A 14,209-nucleotide genomic window follows, 5' to 3' on the forward strand; every position below is an offset into this window, starting at 1 on the left:
GGCCTGGCCTGGCCCAAGCAGGGCCTGGCCGGGCCCGCTGGCCCCCACACGGGGCCCGCAGCCACCTGTCCCAGCGCCGGAAACGAGAGAGGGCTTGGAGGGGTAGTTTGCCTATTCTTAAATGTGGATCACAGAGGTGGTCACAACTTTAAGTGGCTTAGAGAATTGTCCATATTCAAACTGGCCAGCTGATAGGTTCTATCAGTTCCCAGAGGAAACTGTAAGCACCCCTTAGCAAGGACATCTCTTCCGGGACTATGCTTGCTAACCTATGACACCATCCAACGCTGATTATAGACTGGCAAAACTTACAGACTGGCTGCCACGTCTCTGCCCAAGTCACTGGGTAAAAAGATCAAGGTTGTCGCCATTCTGATGTAAGCGAGCTCCCAAAAATGTTTAAATGCATTATGTTACAAATAAAGTATGTAATTCGTGCTATTATGTATAAAACTGGAATGTAATCAGACCATGTAGAGACAGAGTTTCAAAATCCCTCCACCAGCCTGGCTGAGAGAAAAATTTCACAACACTAAAAGAAGTTCTCTCACAACAAGTGAGGATTCCACCTAGGTGGGGTTAGATCTTATCACCGGGACATTTGCACCATGACAACTTGATCACCACACTCTGATATCTACATCTCATCTGATAAGGAATCGGACATTCCGGGAACTAAAAATAACTGTTCCAGGAACCAGAGATGGCCCATTCATCATCAGAGATGGCCCTTCCATCACCAGAAATGGCCCACTCATCACCCAGGATGGACAATTCATCAGACCCAGGAAAGGCTTTGTGCAGCCCAACTCCGAGACAAGAAAACTTCATGAATATGCTAAAATTACGAGAAGAATAGAATTAATTCAGACTCTGCCCAAAAACTGTATAAGAAGGGACCAGCCAAAGTGAACTTGGGAGGTCTGGTGCGATAGAGATCAGATCTATGTGTGTTCACCCAGCTCTGACCCCGGGCTCAGTTCTGCTTTTCTCGATCGTGGCTTTTGAAACCGATATTTCGGTCGCATAATAAATGTTACTTCTTTTATATATTTTGATCGGGCAATTCTGTTTATCCCACATTAGATGCTTAAATGTACAAATGTTTTACACTTCCAATTTACTCAACACCTGTAACTCACTGAAATGGTGTCTTGGGGTGACTTTATGATATGTATCCCATATCGCTATACTATGCCCAGAAATTAATTTTGTGCCTTTCTATGCCTTTAAACTGAGCCTGAGAGGGGGGAGAGGGAAAAAAACCCAGAGAACTTTCAAAGCAGTGTTTCAAGGACACACAGATATACACACAGACTCCTCTTGCTTCTAACAGCAGCAGCGGGAGTGGGAGGAAGCATCCTGCTTGTTTTTTTTTCCAGCCAGCTTTCAGCCAGTTTTTCAGCTCCTTTTCCTCCAGACAGTTGAACTTTGTTTTCCTAGGACTCCGATTTTTCCCTTCTTCTCTGCTGGACTGTTTCAACATCAGAATGCATCGGGAGGACTTTCCACCGAGGCCTTGGCCCTGGAGGTGGGCCCACCCTGTACCAGCTCCAGGAGGAGGGGAGAGGCTACCTATGGAAGGACTCTGAAATTTTCCCAGGTTTTTCTCTCCACAGCGAGAGGTTTTATTATTTAGCATTATTATCCTTTTCCTGTGTGTTCGTTAAATAAATAGTTTATATCTCTTTCACTTTCCTTCGAGGAAAATTTATTTTTTCCCAAACCTGGTGGGGGAGGGATGGTTGTAACCTGCCTTCTCTCAGAGGATATATTTCCAAATTTGCCCAAACCAGCACAAATGGGAACCAAAAAGGAAATGTCTCATTGCTGCCCTTTTGCAGCAAACAGTCTACATTTGCATTTCTCCACTCAATTTTTGTCACCACCAGCTGCTGGTAGATCTTATACCCTGCTGTCACCTCCTAAGACAGGTGGGCAACTGGATCAACTCCTCCATGCACCACCAAAGGGCAGAGTAAGATTGGCAGCCCTATTAAAAGTTTCTCCTGATGCATGAATGTATTGGAGGTTAAGATTTGGAACTTTCCATCCCATGCTTGTTCCTCCAAGTGAGAACAGCCAGAAGCCAACACCAATCCCTTTTTCCTGCAGGCACACTTCACCTTTTTGGTCACTACCCTGTGTGGGACAAGCTCAAGGACAAGCCTGAGAAGGCCTGTGAAGTTCACACAACCTTCTGCTCCTCAGCAAGTTCTCCGAGACTTTGGGTTTTGTCAAATTTGGGCTCTCTAATGACATCAATTTGCTCACAGCTGTATCTCAAAGCAAGGGCCATCACCAGGAGAGTCAAGATCATTTTCTCCCTACTGATAAAGTAATTTTTCAAGATTTCATCCCTGAAATCCAAGTGAATAAGAAATTCCTGTCTGTATAACCTCATTTTATCAGAGTAAAGCCCTAACAGAAATAGACAGTTTAACAGGATATACTTAATCAAACCAAAACTAGTAGGGGAGACAGGAAATAGACTTACTTGCAAAATACTGTATATGATGCCTTGTCATGCTTTCTATGCTTTAAGAAATATGGGGGGTGTGTGGGGAGGGGGTGTGGTGTGGTCCTTTTTTTTAACCCTTTCTAGTCCAGGCAGAAGATTCCCCCTGCCCCTCTCCTGGGATGGCTACAACTGCTTGGGCTACAGATGCTTTCCGAATGCACGCTGGACCACCCTGCTCTGCACTGGGCTCCTTCTGCCCCCAGCTACAGCTCCCTGAAGAGTCCCTGTGGGATAGAGGACATCATTTGCCCTTTCCATGTTGTCTTGTTCTAGGGATCATATGCAACCAGGTCCCCTGTTAGCACATCAAACAGGATGGCAGGAGAGAATCCTATCCCAATTTAAAATGCATAAACCTAGCACTGGGGTGATGTGCTTTCATGACTTATCAGCTCCCTTCTTGTATCCCATCACCCACAGCCAGTTCTCCTCATCAATGAATTATCCTCTGAAGTCTCTTTAGAAGATGCAATATTTCTCACAATATAAAATCATCGCAGAGACATAAAATTAATCCTGGTGGCCACCAGCAGAACTTTGCAACGTCCAATAGCTCCTGGAAGCTGCCAAACCTTCAGCTCCCCTGAAATTCAATGCCACAGGAGGGCATTCAGCTCTGCAGCGACATCTCAGTGGGTTTCCTGAACTCTCATACTCCAGCACCACCATGACCAGCCACCCAGAAGCATGATGGACACAGCCACTTGCAGCCCCTTGTCCCACTTAATGATGGGTCAAAATACCTGCTTGAATTATTTGGAGGCACTGCTCTCCATCTCACTTCCAACACAGCTGCAAGCAGCAGCTCCTGCAGGGACATCAGGGATGCTGAGTGCCCACATGCCTCCAGGCTTGCAGGGTGAGCCTAGCCCCGTGCAAGCCACTGTCACCCATCCCTGCAAATGTCCTGTGTAAGGAAGAGGGGAAGTCCTCTCCTTGATGAATGTCCTCTCCATCCCTGGAAGTGTTCAAGGCCAAGATGGATGGGGCTTTGAGCAACCTGGTCTAGTGAAAGGTGTCTTTGCCCCATGGCAGGAGACTTGAAACTAGATGGTCTTTAAGGTCCCTTCCAACCCAAACCATTCTAGGATTCTATGAATGAGCAAGCCAGCCTGGACCTCCAACCTTCCCGCAGGTAACCTGGCCATCAAGGCCAGATCTTTCCGCTCTGCCAGATCTATCCTGCCAATGCACAAACTGATGTGGAATTTCACTGCCTGCAGCAGACCCCCAGCTCCCTGTCCATCCCTGCTTTCCTCTAGCCAGTGACACGGCCTGTATCAGCCTCCATCACCTCCAAGAAACCAATTTAATTCCCATAATAATGGTTCTAATCTAAAAGAGGGGAGATTCAGACTAGATAGAACAGAGAAATTTTTTACAGTGAGGGTGGTGAAACACTGGCACAGGTTGCCTAGAGAGGTGGTAGATGCCCCATGCCTGGAAACATTCAAGGTTAGGTTGGACGGGGTTCTGAGCAACATGGTCAGGTTGAAGATGTCCCAGATCATGGCAGGGGGGTTGGACTGGATGAGCTTTAAAGGTCCGTTCTAACCCAAACCATTCTGTGATTCTATGATCATGGACCCTGGCGACCACTTTGAGAGCCCATATTTGTCCTGGTATTCCTGTCTGTCTGTCCAAATGAAACACAAGACACGGCACTAAATACTTTAATATTTTTGTTACCACTATCACACTTGATGGAAAAGCAAAAGTTTCCTGCTGAATGCATGTTCTCAGCTCTATCAGCAGATGCAGCTGCCCAAGTCTAAATGGAGGGACCATCCTCCCCCCAAGGTCCCAGGGGAGAAGATGGCTGATGTACATCAGCCAGGTAAAAGGTTTCACACCTTTCCATCATCATCTACTGTCCCTCTCCCATCTAAACAATCCTCAACATCAGGTGGGAAACTGACACAGGAGATGATACTGATGCTGGGACAGGAAACTCTTGGTCCCTCCCCAGAAGAAATGCCAAGAAACCCTGAGCTTGCAAAACCCACCTGCAACAACAGACTTCCAGGCTCCACTTCAGCCTGTTGCAGCCCAGTTAGAGTTCAGCTGTAAAACGGATTTTTCTTTCAAAAAGGAAAAAAAAGGAGGATTTTTTGGTGAGTAACCCATTTTTTCCTGTGTTTCCGATGGACAGTGTTAATCACTTCCTATTGGCCAATAGGAATAACTTTTCCTTTCAAAATGGCACATTCATGTTATGCAGCTTTTCTGTTTACACACATTTTGCTACCTTATGTCAACACTTGATGATTAATAAATATATCACTGGGGTAACTGAAAATGAGGTCCTAGCAGAGGCAGATTGGATGTTTAAACCCTGCTAACAGATTTATCCTAACATCTTTGCAGGAAACCGAAATCAAGCTGTAACCCTTCTCTCTTGCAGCTCTGAAGCCCTTTACACCCCATGCCAGGATCATTGGTGAGTGGAAAGGAAAGCAATAAAGGCAGAAGTAATAGAAACTTTTGGGGAAGCACTGCAGGGATGCAGGCAAAATGATGCCAATCTCACACAAACCCACAAAATTTTGCAACCTAGCAGACCCTCAAAGTCTATTACAGAACAACCCTCCTGCATACCAGCACGTGCTCAGGATGTTGAACCTACTCCAGATATCCTTCTTTCATTCATGACTCTTTATCTCCTGTTTTTTTCATGCTGAGGCAAAATAGTTCATGCTTTGTGACCCAATTTTTTGTTAAATATCTTTTCTTATTTCCACAAGTCATAAAAAGACTTATCAGTGTTTCTTAAAAAGTTTGCAGAGGGGGGAAAACAACAGTCCAGCCTCCAAAGGAGCAGTAGGCAAGATGGGACCCCACACGGTACCAAAGCAACCTCAAGGTTGGGGTTTCTTTTAGTCCCAAGAAACTGATGAGCAACAATTTTACAGAAAATGCTCTTTTGGCAAAAAAAAAAGCCCCAGTAACCTAGCATTGGTCTTCTTTGCCTCTGTGTACCACCCTGCCCCTCCTGCCTGCCATGACCATGGGACATGACCACAGAGACCACCGTGCTCCAGCCAACATTCCAGATCCACTAATCCTTGAGGAGCCAGGAGCTGCTCCTTCCTGAGCTCCCCCCATTTCATATTCTCCCCACATCTCCTCCTTCTTCCAGACTGATTTATCTCACACCCGGCAAGCTCACTGCCAACCAAGCGTTTATGCAGACAATCGCAAAAGAGCTGGTGCCAGCCTCAAATGGGCTTCTCCCCTGGTACCCTGACACTCAATTACAAGCAACAGGCATGCAAAGAGTTGCTAAAAAAAAAAAATAATAAAAAAACCATTTCAACCCCTTTTCCTAATTTTTTTCAACCTGACAAGGTGGGATTAGTTTCCTTTAAAACACATAAAGATTTCTAAGAAGTCCATTTATCAAGGTTCATTGGGATTCCCAGGAATTAGGGAGATGCTGTGCTGGCTCCCAGCATAAATCCCTACAAAATTCACGCAGGGGTGCAGGAGCACTGCCATTTCCAACTGGAGCCCATTATTTTCCTGGCTGACTCGAGCAGTGCAGGCCTGCGCTGCACTGCAATCCCTCCTAGAGTTTCTTGCCAAAGTTTTAAAATCCTACTTTATGCAGAGGGTGTCTTAGATAAATTATATGTTGAGTATATGTTAATTCTTCAAGGGGTAGCAAGAAGCACAGAGGCAAGCAGACTAAAAGCAAAAAGCATGACAAAGGCAGGAGATGTTTCCCTTAGCTAAGAAAGGGGCAGTTTTCCCTTTTATCTGTAGTCTGCATTGCAAAAAGTCCACTTACCAGTTGGCTTGAGAAAATCCATTGTATATCTGGAGTAGGGTGGAGGGGGAGACTCTGGAATTAGAAAAGTACAGAGAAAATAAAGGCAGAGCCATAAGAAAGGAAATAAAAGAAAAAAGATAGGAAATTATTATAACAGTGGCATTCTTTTAGCAAAACTGTTTGTCTTAGCTCTGGGGGTTGGAGGCAGGGCAGAGGTCGTGATTGCCTTGATATTTAACTGTCAGATAAACAAAAGGGGCCGTCTGGCGCCAGTCTCCCTGCTATCTGCCGCTCGGGCTGTCTGATCGGGGCCTCCTTGGCTCGGCGGAACCGCAGCAGCGCTAGGGCCGCCCGGCTCTTAATCCCCGGCACCGCGCGGAGACGGAGAGGAGACTGCTCCCCCCGCCGCACCGGGACCCCGGGGCAGGAACTCACCCCCTCCCCTAAACAGAAAAAAATACATAAACCAAGGCAATGGAAAGGAGGTTTCGTGTGTTGGTTTGTTGTTCTTTTTTTCCAGAAGGAAAAAAAGATTGGTGGGTTGGAAGGCGAATGGGGCTTCATCCCTCCATCTCCCCACATCCCCTCCATCTCCCCGTACCCCCGCTCCCTTCGCCGCCGTACCTAGCTCGCAGAGCCGGCTGAGGTGGTGCGGGTTGCAGCAGACAAGCTCGGGGTGAGCCTTGCTGTAGGATTCACAGCAACATAACCGCTTCACTTCGGAGCAGTGGCGGAGGTCGGGCCAGCGGAACACCTTGCAGAGCAGCACGGGCAGCGGGTACCAGTGCTGTCCCAGCCGCGAGTCGGCCTTGGCGGGCAGCAGCAGGCAGGGGGTCCGCGCCCCGCCGCGGGACTCCACGGCGTGCAGCAGCCCCTCCAGCTGCCGCTCCTTCAGCCGCTTCAGCACGGCGTGGGTCAGCGCCTTCAGTTCCGCCTCCGCGCCCGCCGCCGCCCGCCCGCCGCGGCCCGCCTTGCCCGGGCAGCACTCGCGCCCCCCGCCGCAGGCAGACGCCCGGACCTCGGCCACGGCCACGGCCGTACCGGACTCGCCCGCCGCCGCCGCCGCCTCCTCCTCCTCCTCTCCGCCGGGCGCGCGGCTCCGCCAGAGCCGCCGGACGAGCACCGAACGTTTGGTCCTGAACATACGGAACGAGAGGAGGGTGCCCTGGCTACAAAACGGGCATATCGTCCTCCGCGCATGAAGGGGCCGGGAGCCGAGACGCGGCGGCGGACAGCGGCGGGCGGCGGCGGGGCCAAGGCGAGCTGTGACATGCGCCAGTCTCCGCGCTGGGGCCGCGGGTCCCACCGCCTCCCGCGTGGGGCTGCGCCGGCCGCGCCTCCGCCCGCTGCGAGCGCGCGAGAGAGGAAAAAAAAATCAAATTAGGAAAAAAATCGGGGAGGAGTGGAGAGCCGCTGGTCGCCTAGGCTTTGCCCTTAAAAGAAAAATAAAAGGCCCGTCTAGAGCCTGCGGCGCCCGGCACGGGGTGAGGCGGGCGGAGGCTGTCGGCTCCGCGCCGCCCTGTGCAACGGCGGACAGCGGCCGGAGCCGCGGGAGGGCCTCGGCTGCCCAGGGGCCGCAGAGCCCATCAACCCTCCAGGCACGGGAGGGAGTGCGGGGGGATGATGAGGCAGGGATACGGCCAAAAGGGTGTCTAGCAAAAAAAAAAAAAAAAAAAAAAAAAAAATTAAAAAACCCCGAAACACCAACCCTAAGGTTTGGACGTTGGTTTAAGCATCTGTAACAAAAGAGACGAACAAGCGCATCCAGTGTTGTATCCCTTTTTAAAGCCCAGGTCGTCTTGAGGGGGTGGTCGAGGTCGGTTTTTTCCCTCGTTTTTTCCAAAGGTTTTAATCCACATGGACAAACACACGGAATCTTGATCCGACTGCTACGAAGAGGGGGGGAAAAACGAAAGTGGGGCTGTGTCCCCTCCTCCTTGCCTTTCCCAGCAGGGTGCCGCGGCGGGGGGAGCCGCGCCGAGCCGCGCCAGCCGCCCTCCGCTCCCGGCGGTGCTTACATAGGTGCGGGGCTGCCCACCGCCTGGCCACCCTCTCCTTGCTGCCGGCGCCTCTGTTTCGGTGTTTTGGGTTTTTTTCCTCCTCTCTCCTCCTTCCTGCCTGCCTTACTTCCTCCCCCTTCTTCCCGGCTCCCCCTCCCCTCCTCGTCCACGTCCACGTCCTCGTCCTCGTCCTCGTCCTCCTCCTTCTCCTCGTCCTCCTCCTTCGTTCTTGTTTTTCTTTTTGTTTGTTTGTTTTTTCCTTCCTTCCACTCACTGCAACGAGCCGCCCTCCCCGCACGAAGGCCTCCGTATTTTCCTTGATGCGGGAGAGAGGAGCCCCGGCGGCAGAGCGGGGCACAGTGGGAACGGAGCCGACAGCAGCGCGGTGCCTGCGCCCCCTCCCCTCCGCTCAGTCCCCGGCTCTGTTCCCCCCCTGGCTCCGGCGGCGGCTCTCAGTGCGCAGTGGCGCGGACCCAGCTCGGCCCCGGCCCCGCCACGTGGGCGTCTAGACACCGTGTCGCTCCGTGGGAAAAAAAAAAAAAATCATATTATATTTACCTCCAACCGCCTTGCGCAATCGGTGACTCGGGTTGTTGAAAGCTTGTGGGTCCCCCCGTCCCCGTTCCCCCTCCCCAACCTCCACCCCTGTCCCAGGATGGGGGGGCTCTCCGGGAGCACGGCGAGGGTGCGGAGCGGCTGGTCTCTCCCCTACACCCAGCAGGGCACAGCAGAGGGAGCCTCCGGGGCCAGGGTGTGCCGGAGCCCACTCTAAGTATTGAAATATTAAGCCAAATCAGTCATAAACATTAAAAAAAATTATATAGATATATATGTGTGTAGATGGTTCTGGGCATCGAAAGAGGACATGGCACAAAAAGCAATAATAATAATACTTTCCACTTTTACTGCACCTGTCGCCAAAGGATGGGAAAATATTTCATAGAGGGTTGGTACACTTCAATTCGCATCAAACGCAAAGCAGAAATGATTAGCACATAGCACTCTGATGTTCTCGTTATGGGTACTACTTGTGGCAATGTTATGAATGTATTGTGATGTTGGCTTTTCGCATGTTCCTTAATGTTAGAAAAATTTTACTTAGATTCTGTAATGTCATACATGATATAGAATGTCTATTGTTTATGTAGTCAATTTAGAAAAGATAGGCAGAGAAAGTCTTCACATTCCTGGAGTATCTTATCAGAGAAGAAGAAAACCCAAAACCAGAGAGAAGAATTTATGGAGGGAGCTGAGATGGAATGGAGCCAAGGAGGAAGATAAGGCTGATGGGATGATAGAAACTCCAAAGAATTTATGAATCATGCATGATTGTGATGAATATGCAATAAGAGATGTACTTTTAAAGACGATCTTTTGGATGTAGAAGTGTGCCTTTGGATCTCTGCCAAAGCACCTGGCCATAATACTCTTTTTGCAGTTGTCTCCTAATTGTCCCTTTTATTAAACTTTTCTTAAAATTTTACAAAGAGTGAACCTCGTTTTTCACAATTGGTGGCCCGTACGGGGAAAAGGCCTCACCTCTGAGATCTCCCGGGGAACCCAGAGTGGGGGGGTGCCCCCCACCCACTTTTGGTGGCCTCGCTTTGTGTTTCCCAGCGTGGGTCGGGGGGTTTGCAGGTCAAACACCCGGAGGACAAGAGAGGAGACAATAAAGCAAAAAGAAAGGAAAGAAAAGGCTCCCTAAGATACCTCAGTAGTTAAGCACGTAAAAATCTTGTGCACGAAGACTCAGAGAAAGGTGAGTATTTTTTTCTTTCCTCTTTTTCTTGGGGGGGGAGCAGATACAGGGGATGAAAGTGTGTGTATGAGATGTGGGCTGGTTACCCCCAGACCTGCGAAGCGAGTGAGGAGCTTCTAAGGCTGCAGTTCTGCTCTCCCGCGAGGGAAGCAGTGAGTAAAGAGGCGAAGTGAAAGATAAAAGGAGTGAAAGAACCCCCGGTTTAACTGGGACTGGGTTTCAGGGGAGGGATTGGATCCCTTGAAGGAGGGGAGTCAAGAGTTTCCTAGTACAAACCACAAGGAAACGAGACAAAAAGTAAAAGTGCCCCTAAAGATTTGCCAGGTTGAGGATTGGATCCGAGAGATTTAGGTTTTGAGACTGCCGGATTAAGGATTAAAAATTCCAAGAAATCCGGGCTTAATTCTGCTAAATTGAGGATTACTCCAAGAAATTTGGGTTTTGAGACTGCCGGATTGAGGATTAAATTCCAAGAAATCCAGACTTAATTTTGCCAAATTGAGGATAAATTCAAGAAACCTGGAACATTGGGCCCATGGGTGAATATGGGATAACAATTTGAAATTAAAAGGTACCTTAATCTTGTGTGGTTGTGACTGATAGCAATTGAGAAAGAGAAATTGGAACAATAAAAAAAAAATGAGTGAGTGAGAATGAATGAAAATGTATATGATAGAAATGTTAAACCCTGAAATATAACTTTATTTTCTGGAGGGAGGCATGTTGTATTAAGAGGGGGGAACTTTTGATTCTAAGAGAGGAAAAGGGGAAAGAGGGTGTAGGTACAAAAATGCCGTTAGCGAGGATTTTCTTGCTATTTTCTAAGTCCATGAGAGACTTTTCTCTCTCACAGAAGAGGTAGCAGGGAATGTAAACAACCAAGCCACCTGCAACCTTGGAAAGTCTTGTTTATGGTATAGTAGAAAAATATTTTGACAATGGATGTTTTAGGATTTTGGCCAATCACCCCCAAGGGGTGGCTGGTCCTTTGTCCAATTAGACTATGAAGAAAAAAGTCTATAAAAGAGTTTGTAAAATAATTAAAGAAATCAATCTTGCTGCACAATTCCTGCCTGCTGGATCTTCTCCTCCTCCTCCTCCCTATGGCTGCGGGACACGGTGATATACCGTAGGAACCAGGCCGGCGGTAATATTTGGTGCTGCCCGACGTGATCTGCACTCTCTGACGTGTCCTGCACACTGAGAGCCAAGCCGAATTTCTCTAGAGGTACGCTGCTCCCCTTCCCCCCTGGGACCGGGAGGTCCGACAGAACTGAGAAATGGCGAACAGCGGCTCACAGAACGACACTGTCGTACTGGTCTGGAAAGGTGTGTTTAGCATATTGCACACCTCCATTCCTGAAAACTCAGTTCGGGAATTATTAGACTGGGCTACTTTAAAAGGGATTTCCATGGACAGAGATACTGCCCTGGACTTTGCCTTATGGTAGGAATTCGGCTGTGCTGTCCGACACGAGCGCCCGACTGGGGACCCAGCAGCGTTAGAATTATACAAAACCTGGCGTTTGTTATTTATTCTGCTGACAGACCTTGACTGTGATAGCAGGGCTGGATCGCCTATCTCGGTGATGAGTGACGGAGGAATGTCCGAGGGGGGCCCCGCTGACTGGGCTTCCAGGGCAAATGATGGTGGATTCGGAAAAACTCCCCCAGCTCCACAGGCAGAGCCTGTGCCGGCTCACCCTGCACAATCGCAGGACTCCGGAGCCCCCAGGGACCCCGTGCCGGCAGAGGTGGGGGGGTCGGGGCAGCAGGAGGGCGCGCAGCCTGCCTTACCGTTCGGCTGGGTGGCGGCCACGGCTTATCCAGGGCCGCAAATCAGCGGCTTAGCCAACTGGACCCCCAGAGAGGCTCCTAGCTCAGTTGCATATGCACCTGCATCTAACTTCTTAGCGGGCGTAGCGCCGGGCGTGCCTGCCCCGAGACTGCCTAGCTGTGGTCCGCTGCCCTCCTTGGGGCTGGACAGTTCTGCGCAGTCGCAGAACCGAGCTATCGACCTTTTAATACAGCATCTGCCTTTGCTGACAGAGTTACCGAACCTATCCCGAAGGATGGAGGACCTGCTCAGCCTGCTAGACCAGCGGATGCCCGAGGCACCCTGCCGTGCGGGAGACACGGCTCCAAGCCAGGAAACGGTGCGGCCAGCGGTGAAACCGGAAGCAGTGCTGCCGCGGGAAAACCTGGAAGCGGCGGCGGCTGCAGAGACGCAGCCAGAGACGGCGGCGCCAGGCACAGCCGGGGAGCGCGAAACACCCGCAGGGGCTGCGGCCCTGAGCGCGGCCGGGGAGCGTGAAACAGCAGCGGAAGCGGCGACCGCACCAAACGCAGCCGCGGTGCAAGAGGTAAGTGCGGCACCGAGCGCGGCTGCAGCCCCAGAGATGGCGGCAGCAGCTTCAGTACCGGTTCGGTCGGGACGGGCCGAGACGGCCTCCCATAAAGAAGCTGCTGTCCAAACTGCAGCGCAGCCTACTGCAGTCTGTGCTGTCTGTTCTGGCTCTAGCGAACTTAGCCAAAGTGCCCCTCTCCGTCCATTTCTGTTCACTCTCAGCACCTCAGAGTTGCCTTTGCATGATGATTCCTCGTCAGGAAGTGAGGCAGATGAGGTTCTGGCCCCAGGTCGTCAGGCGGCTGTAGCCGCGCGGCGAAGAAAAAGGCTGCGCCGGTCTCGCCCCTGGACCTTTCAGGACTGCACGGTAACAGTGCGTCCGACCCATTACAGTCGCTTCTTAAGAGTCAGTTAAAATGCGAGCATTGGAGGAGGGTGACTGGAGGTTATTGGAAACACTTGGAAGGCCAAATAGATCTGAGGATTCTGAGGGTAACCGGGGAGCTGTTACACTCCATCCGCAGACTGTGCCAGAAGTTCAGGATGGTACTGGTTCCCCAAAAGGGATCCAAGCTTTCCCAGTGTATAAGGCTCTCCCAGATTCAGGGGAGCATGACAATCATGAGGTAATTGCTTGGAAAGTTGCCCAGGACCTCCAATCCAAGGTGGCACAATATGGACTAGGTTCTGCTGAGGTTATGCAGATAATAAGGGTGATAAATACAGATTTGCTTTCTCCATTTGATATCAGACACTTAGGTCAAATTCTATTTCAACCTGTACAATTTACAGTTTTTGAAAAAACCTGGAGAAAGCTGGCCGACAAGGCTGCATTAGGGAATATGCAGCTCCCTGCTGCGGATCCTAGACAGACAGCAGGAATGGATGCTTTGATGGGGACTGGTCCCTTCTCTGATCCCAGTCTACAGGGTAACTTGTCCTCTAGCGTCCTGCAGCAAGCTCAACAGGTCGGCATGGCTGCCCTGTTGAAAACCATAGAGTTGTCTACGCCCAGAAAGCGATATACTGAAATAGTTCAAGGGAAATCAGAGTCGTTCCTCTCCTTTGAAGAGAAAGTCGCTGCTTCTCTCGAGAAGCAGGTTGAGGATGACGGGTTAAGACAGTTGTTGTTAAGGCAGTTAGTGAGAGATAATGCAAATGAGGAGTGCAGAAAAATCATAGATGCCTTACCAGGGGATCCTGAGGTAACAGACATGGTCGAAGCCTGTGCTAAGGTGGGATCTGGGAACCAGAAAAGGCCTGCTTTGGCTGCGTTCCTGCAGTCTGTTCACACATCTTCTGGTCGTGAACCAAAGCAACCAAAACAGGTGAAGAAACGGAAGCGACCTAAGCCGAGACAAAAGGAGAACACACCGATCCCACAGTGCAAGAGGTGTGGCAGGCCAGGGCATTGCTCGGACGACTGTAGATCCCAGACTCATGCCAATGGTCGGCCTTTGTCGGGAAACTTCCGCCAGGGTGCAAGGAGGGGGAATTGCTCTCCGATGCAGTCGCTCCCCCAGAGAGTGGCACAGGTACAGGCACAGGCCTACCCAGCCACCCTAGAGACGGCACCCAGGGATCAGACGGCAACCATGGATCAGACAGGTTTGACGTTCACACCGCAGCCGCAGTCGTCTTAGACTCTAGCGGTATTTATAAGGTTCCCTTGGATGCATATGGACCCTTAGCCCAGGGATCCAGTGCAATGCTGGTGGGAAAACCTGACGTTGCCCATCAAGGAATCTTAGTGCACTCAGGAGTTATTGATGCTGACTTTAAAGGTCAGATTTGCGCTATGGTCTCCACG

The 14,209-nt window shown here is 50.4% G+C and overlaps 1 protein-coding gene across 3 annotated transcripts in view; it reads right to left on the reverse strand.

Moving 5' to 3' along the window:
- LOC116437462 (mothers against decapentaplegic homolog 7-like) overlaps positions 1–7,437 on the reverse strand; it is a 45,149-nt gene extending 37,712 nt beyond the window's left edge. For 2 of the 3 annotated variants that reach the window (XM_032095103.1, XM_032095102.1), the window contains exons 1-3: positions 6,918–7,437; positions 6,312–6,365; positions 3,265–3,267 (exon numbers count right to left, since the gene is read on the reverse strand). In XM_032095103.1, coding sequence (XP_031950994.1) covers positions 3,265–3,267; positions 6,312–6,365; positions 6,918–7,437 — 577 coding nt within the window. The remainder of the gene's footprint in view (positions 1–3,264; positions 3,268–6,311; positions 6,366–6,917) is intronic. The other variant, XM_032095104.1, reaches the window with a different exon arrangement.
- Between the last annotated feature and the right edge of the window lie 6,772 nt (positions 7,438–14,209).

This window comes from Corvus moneduloides, chromosome W (genome assembly GCF_009650955.1).
Source record: "Corvus moneduloides isolate bCorMon1 chromosome W, bCorMon1.pri, whole genome shotgun sequence".
NCBI lineage: Eukaryota > Metazoa > Chordata > Aves > Passeriformes > Corvidae > Corvus > Corvus moneduloides.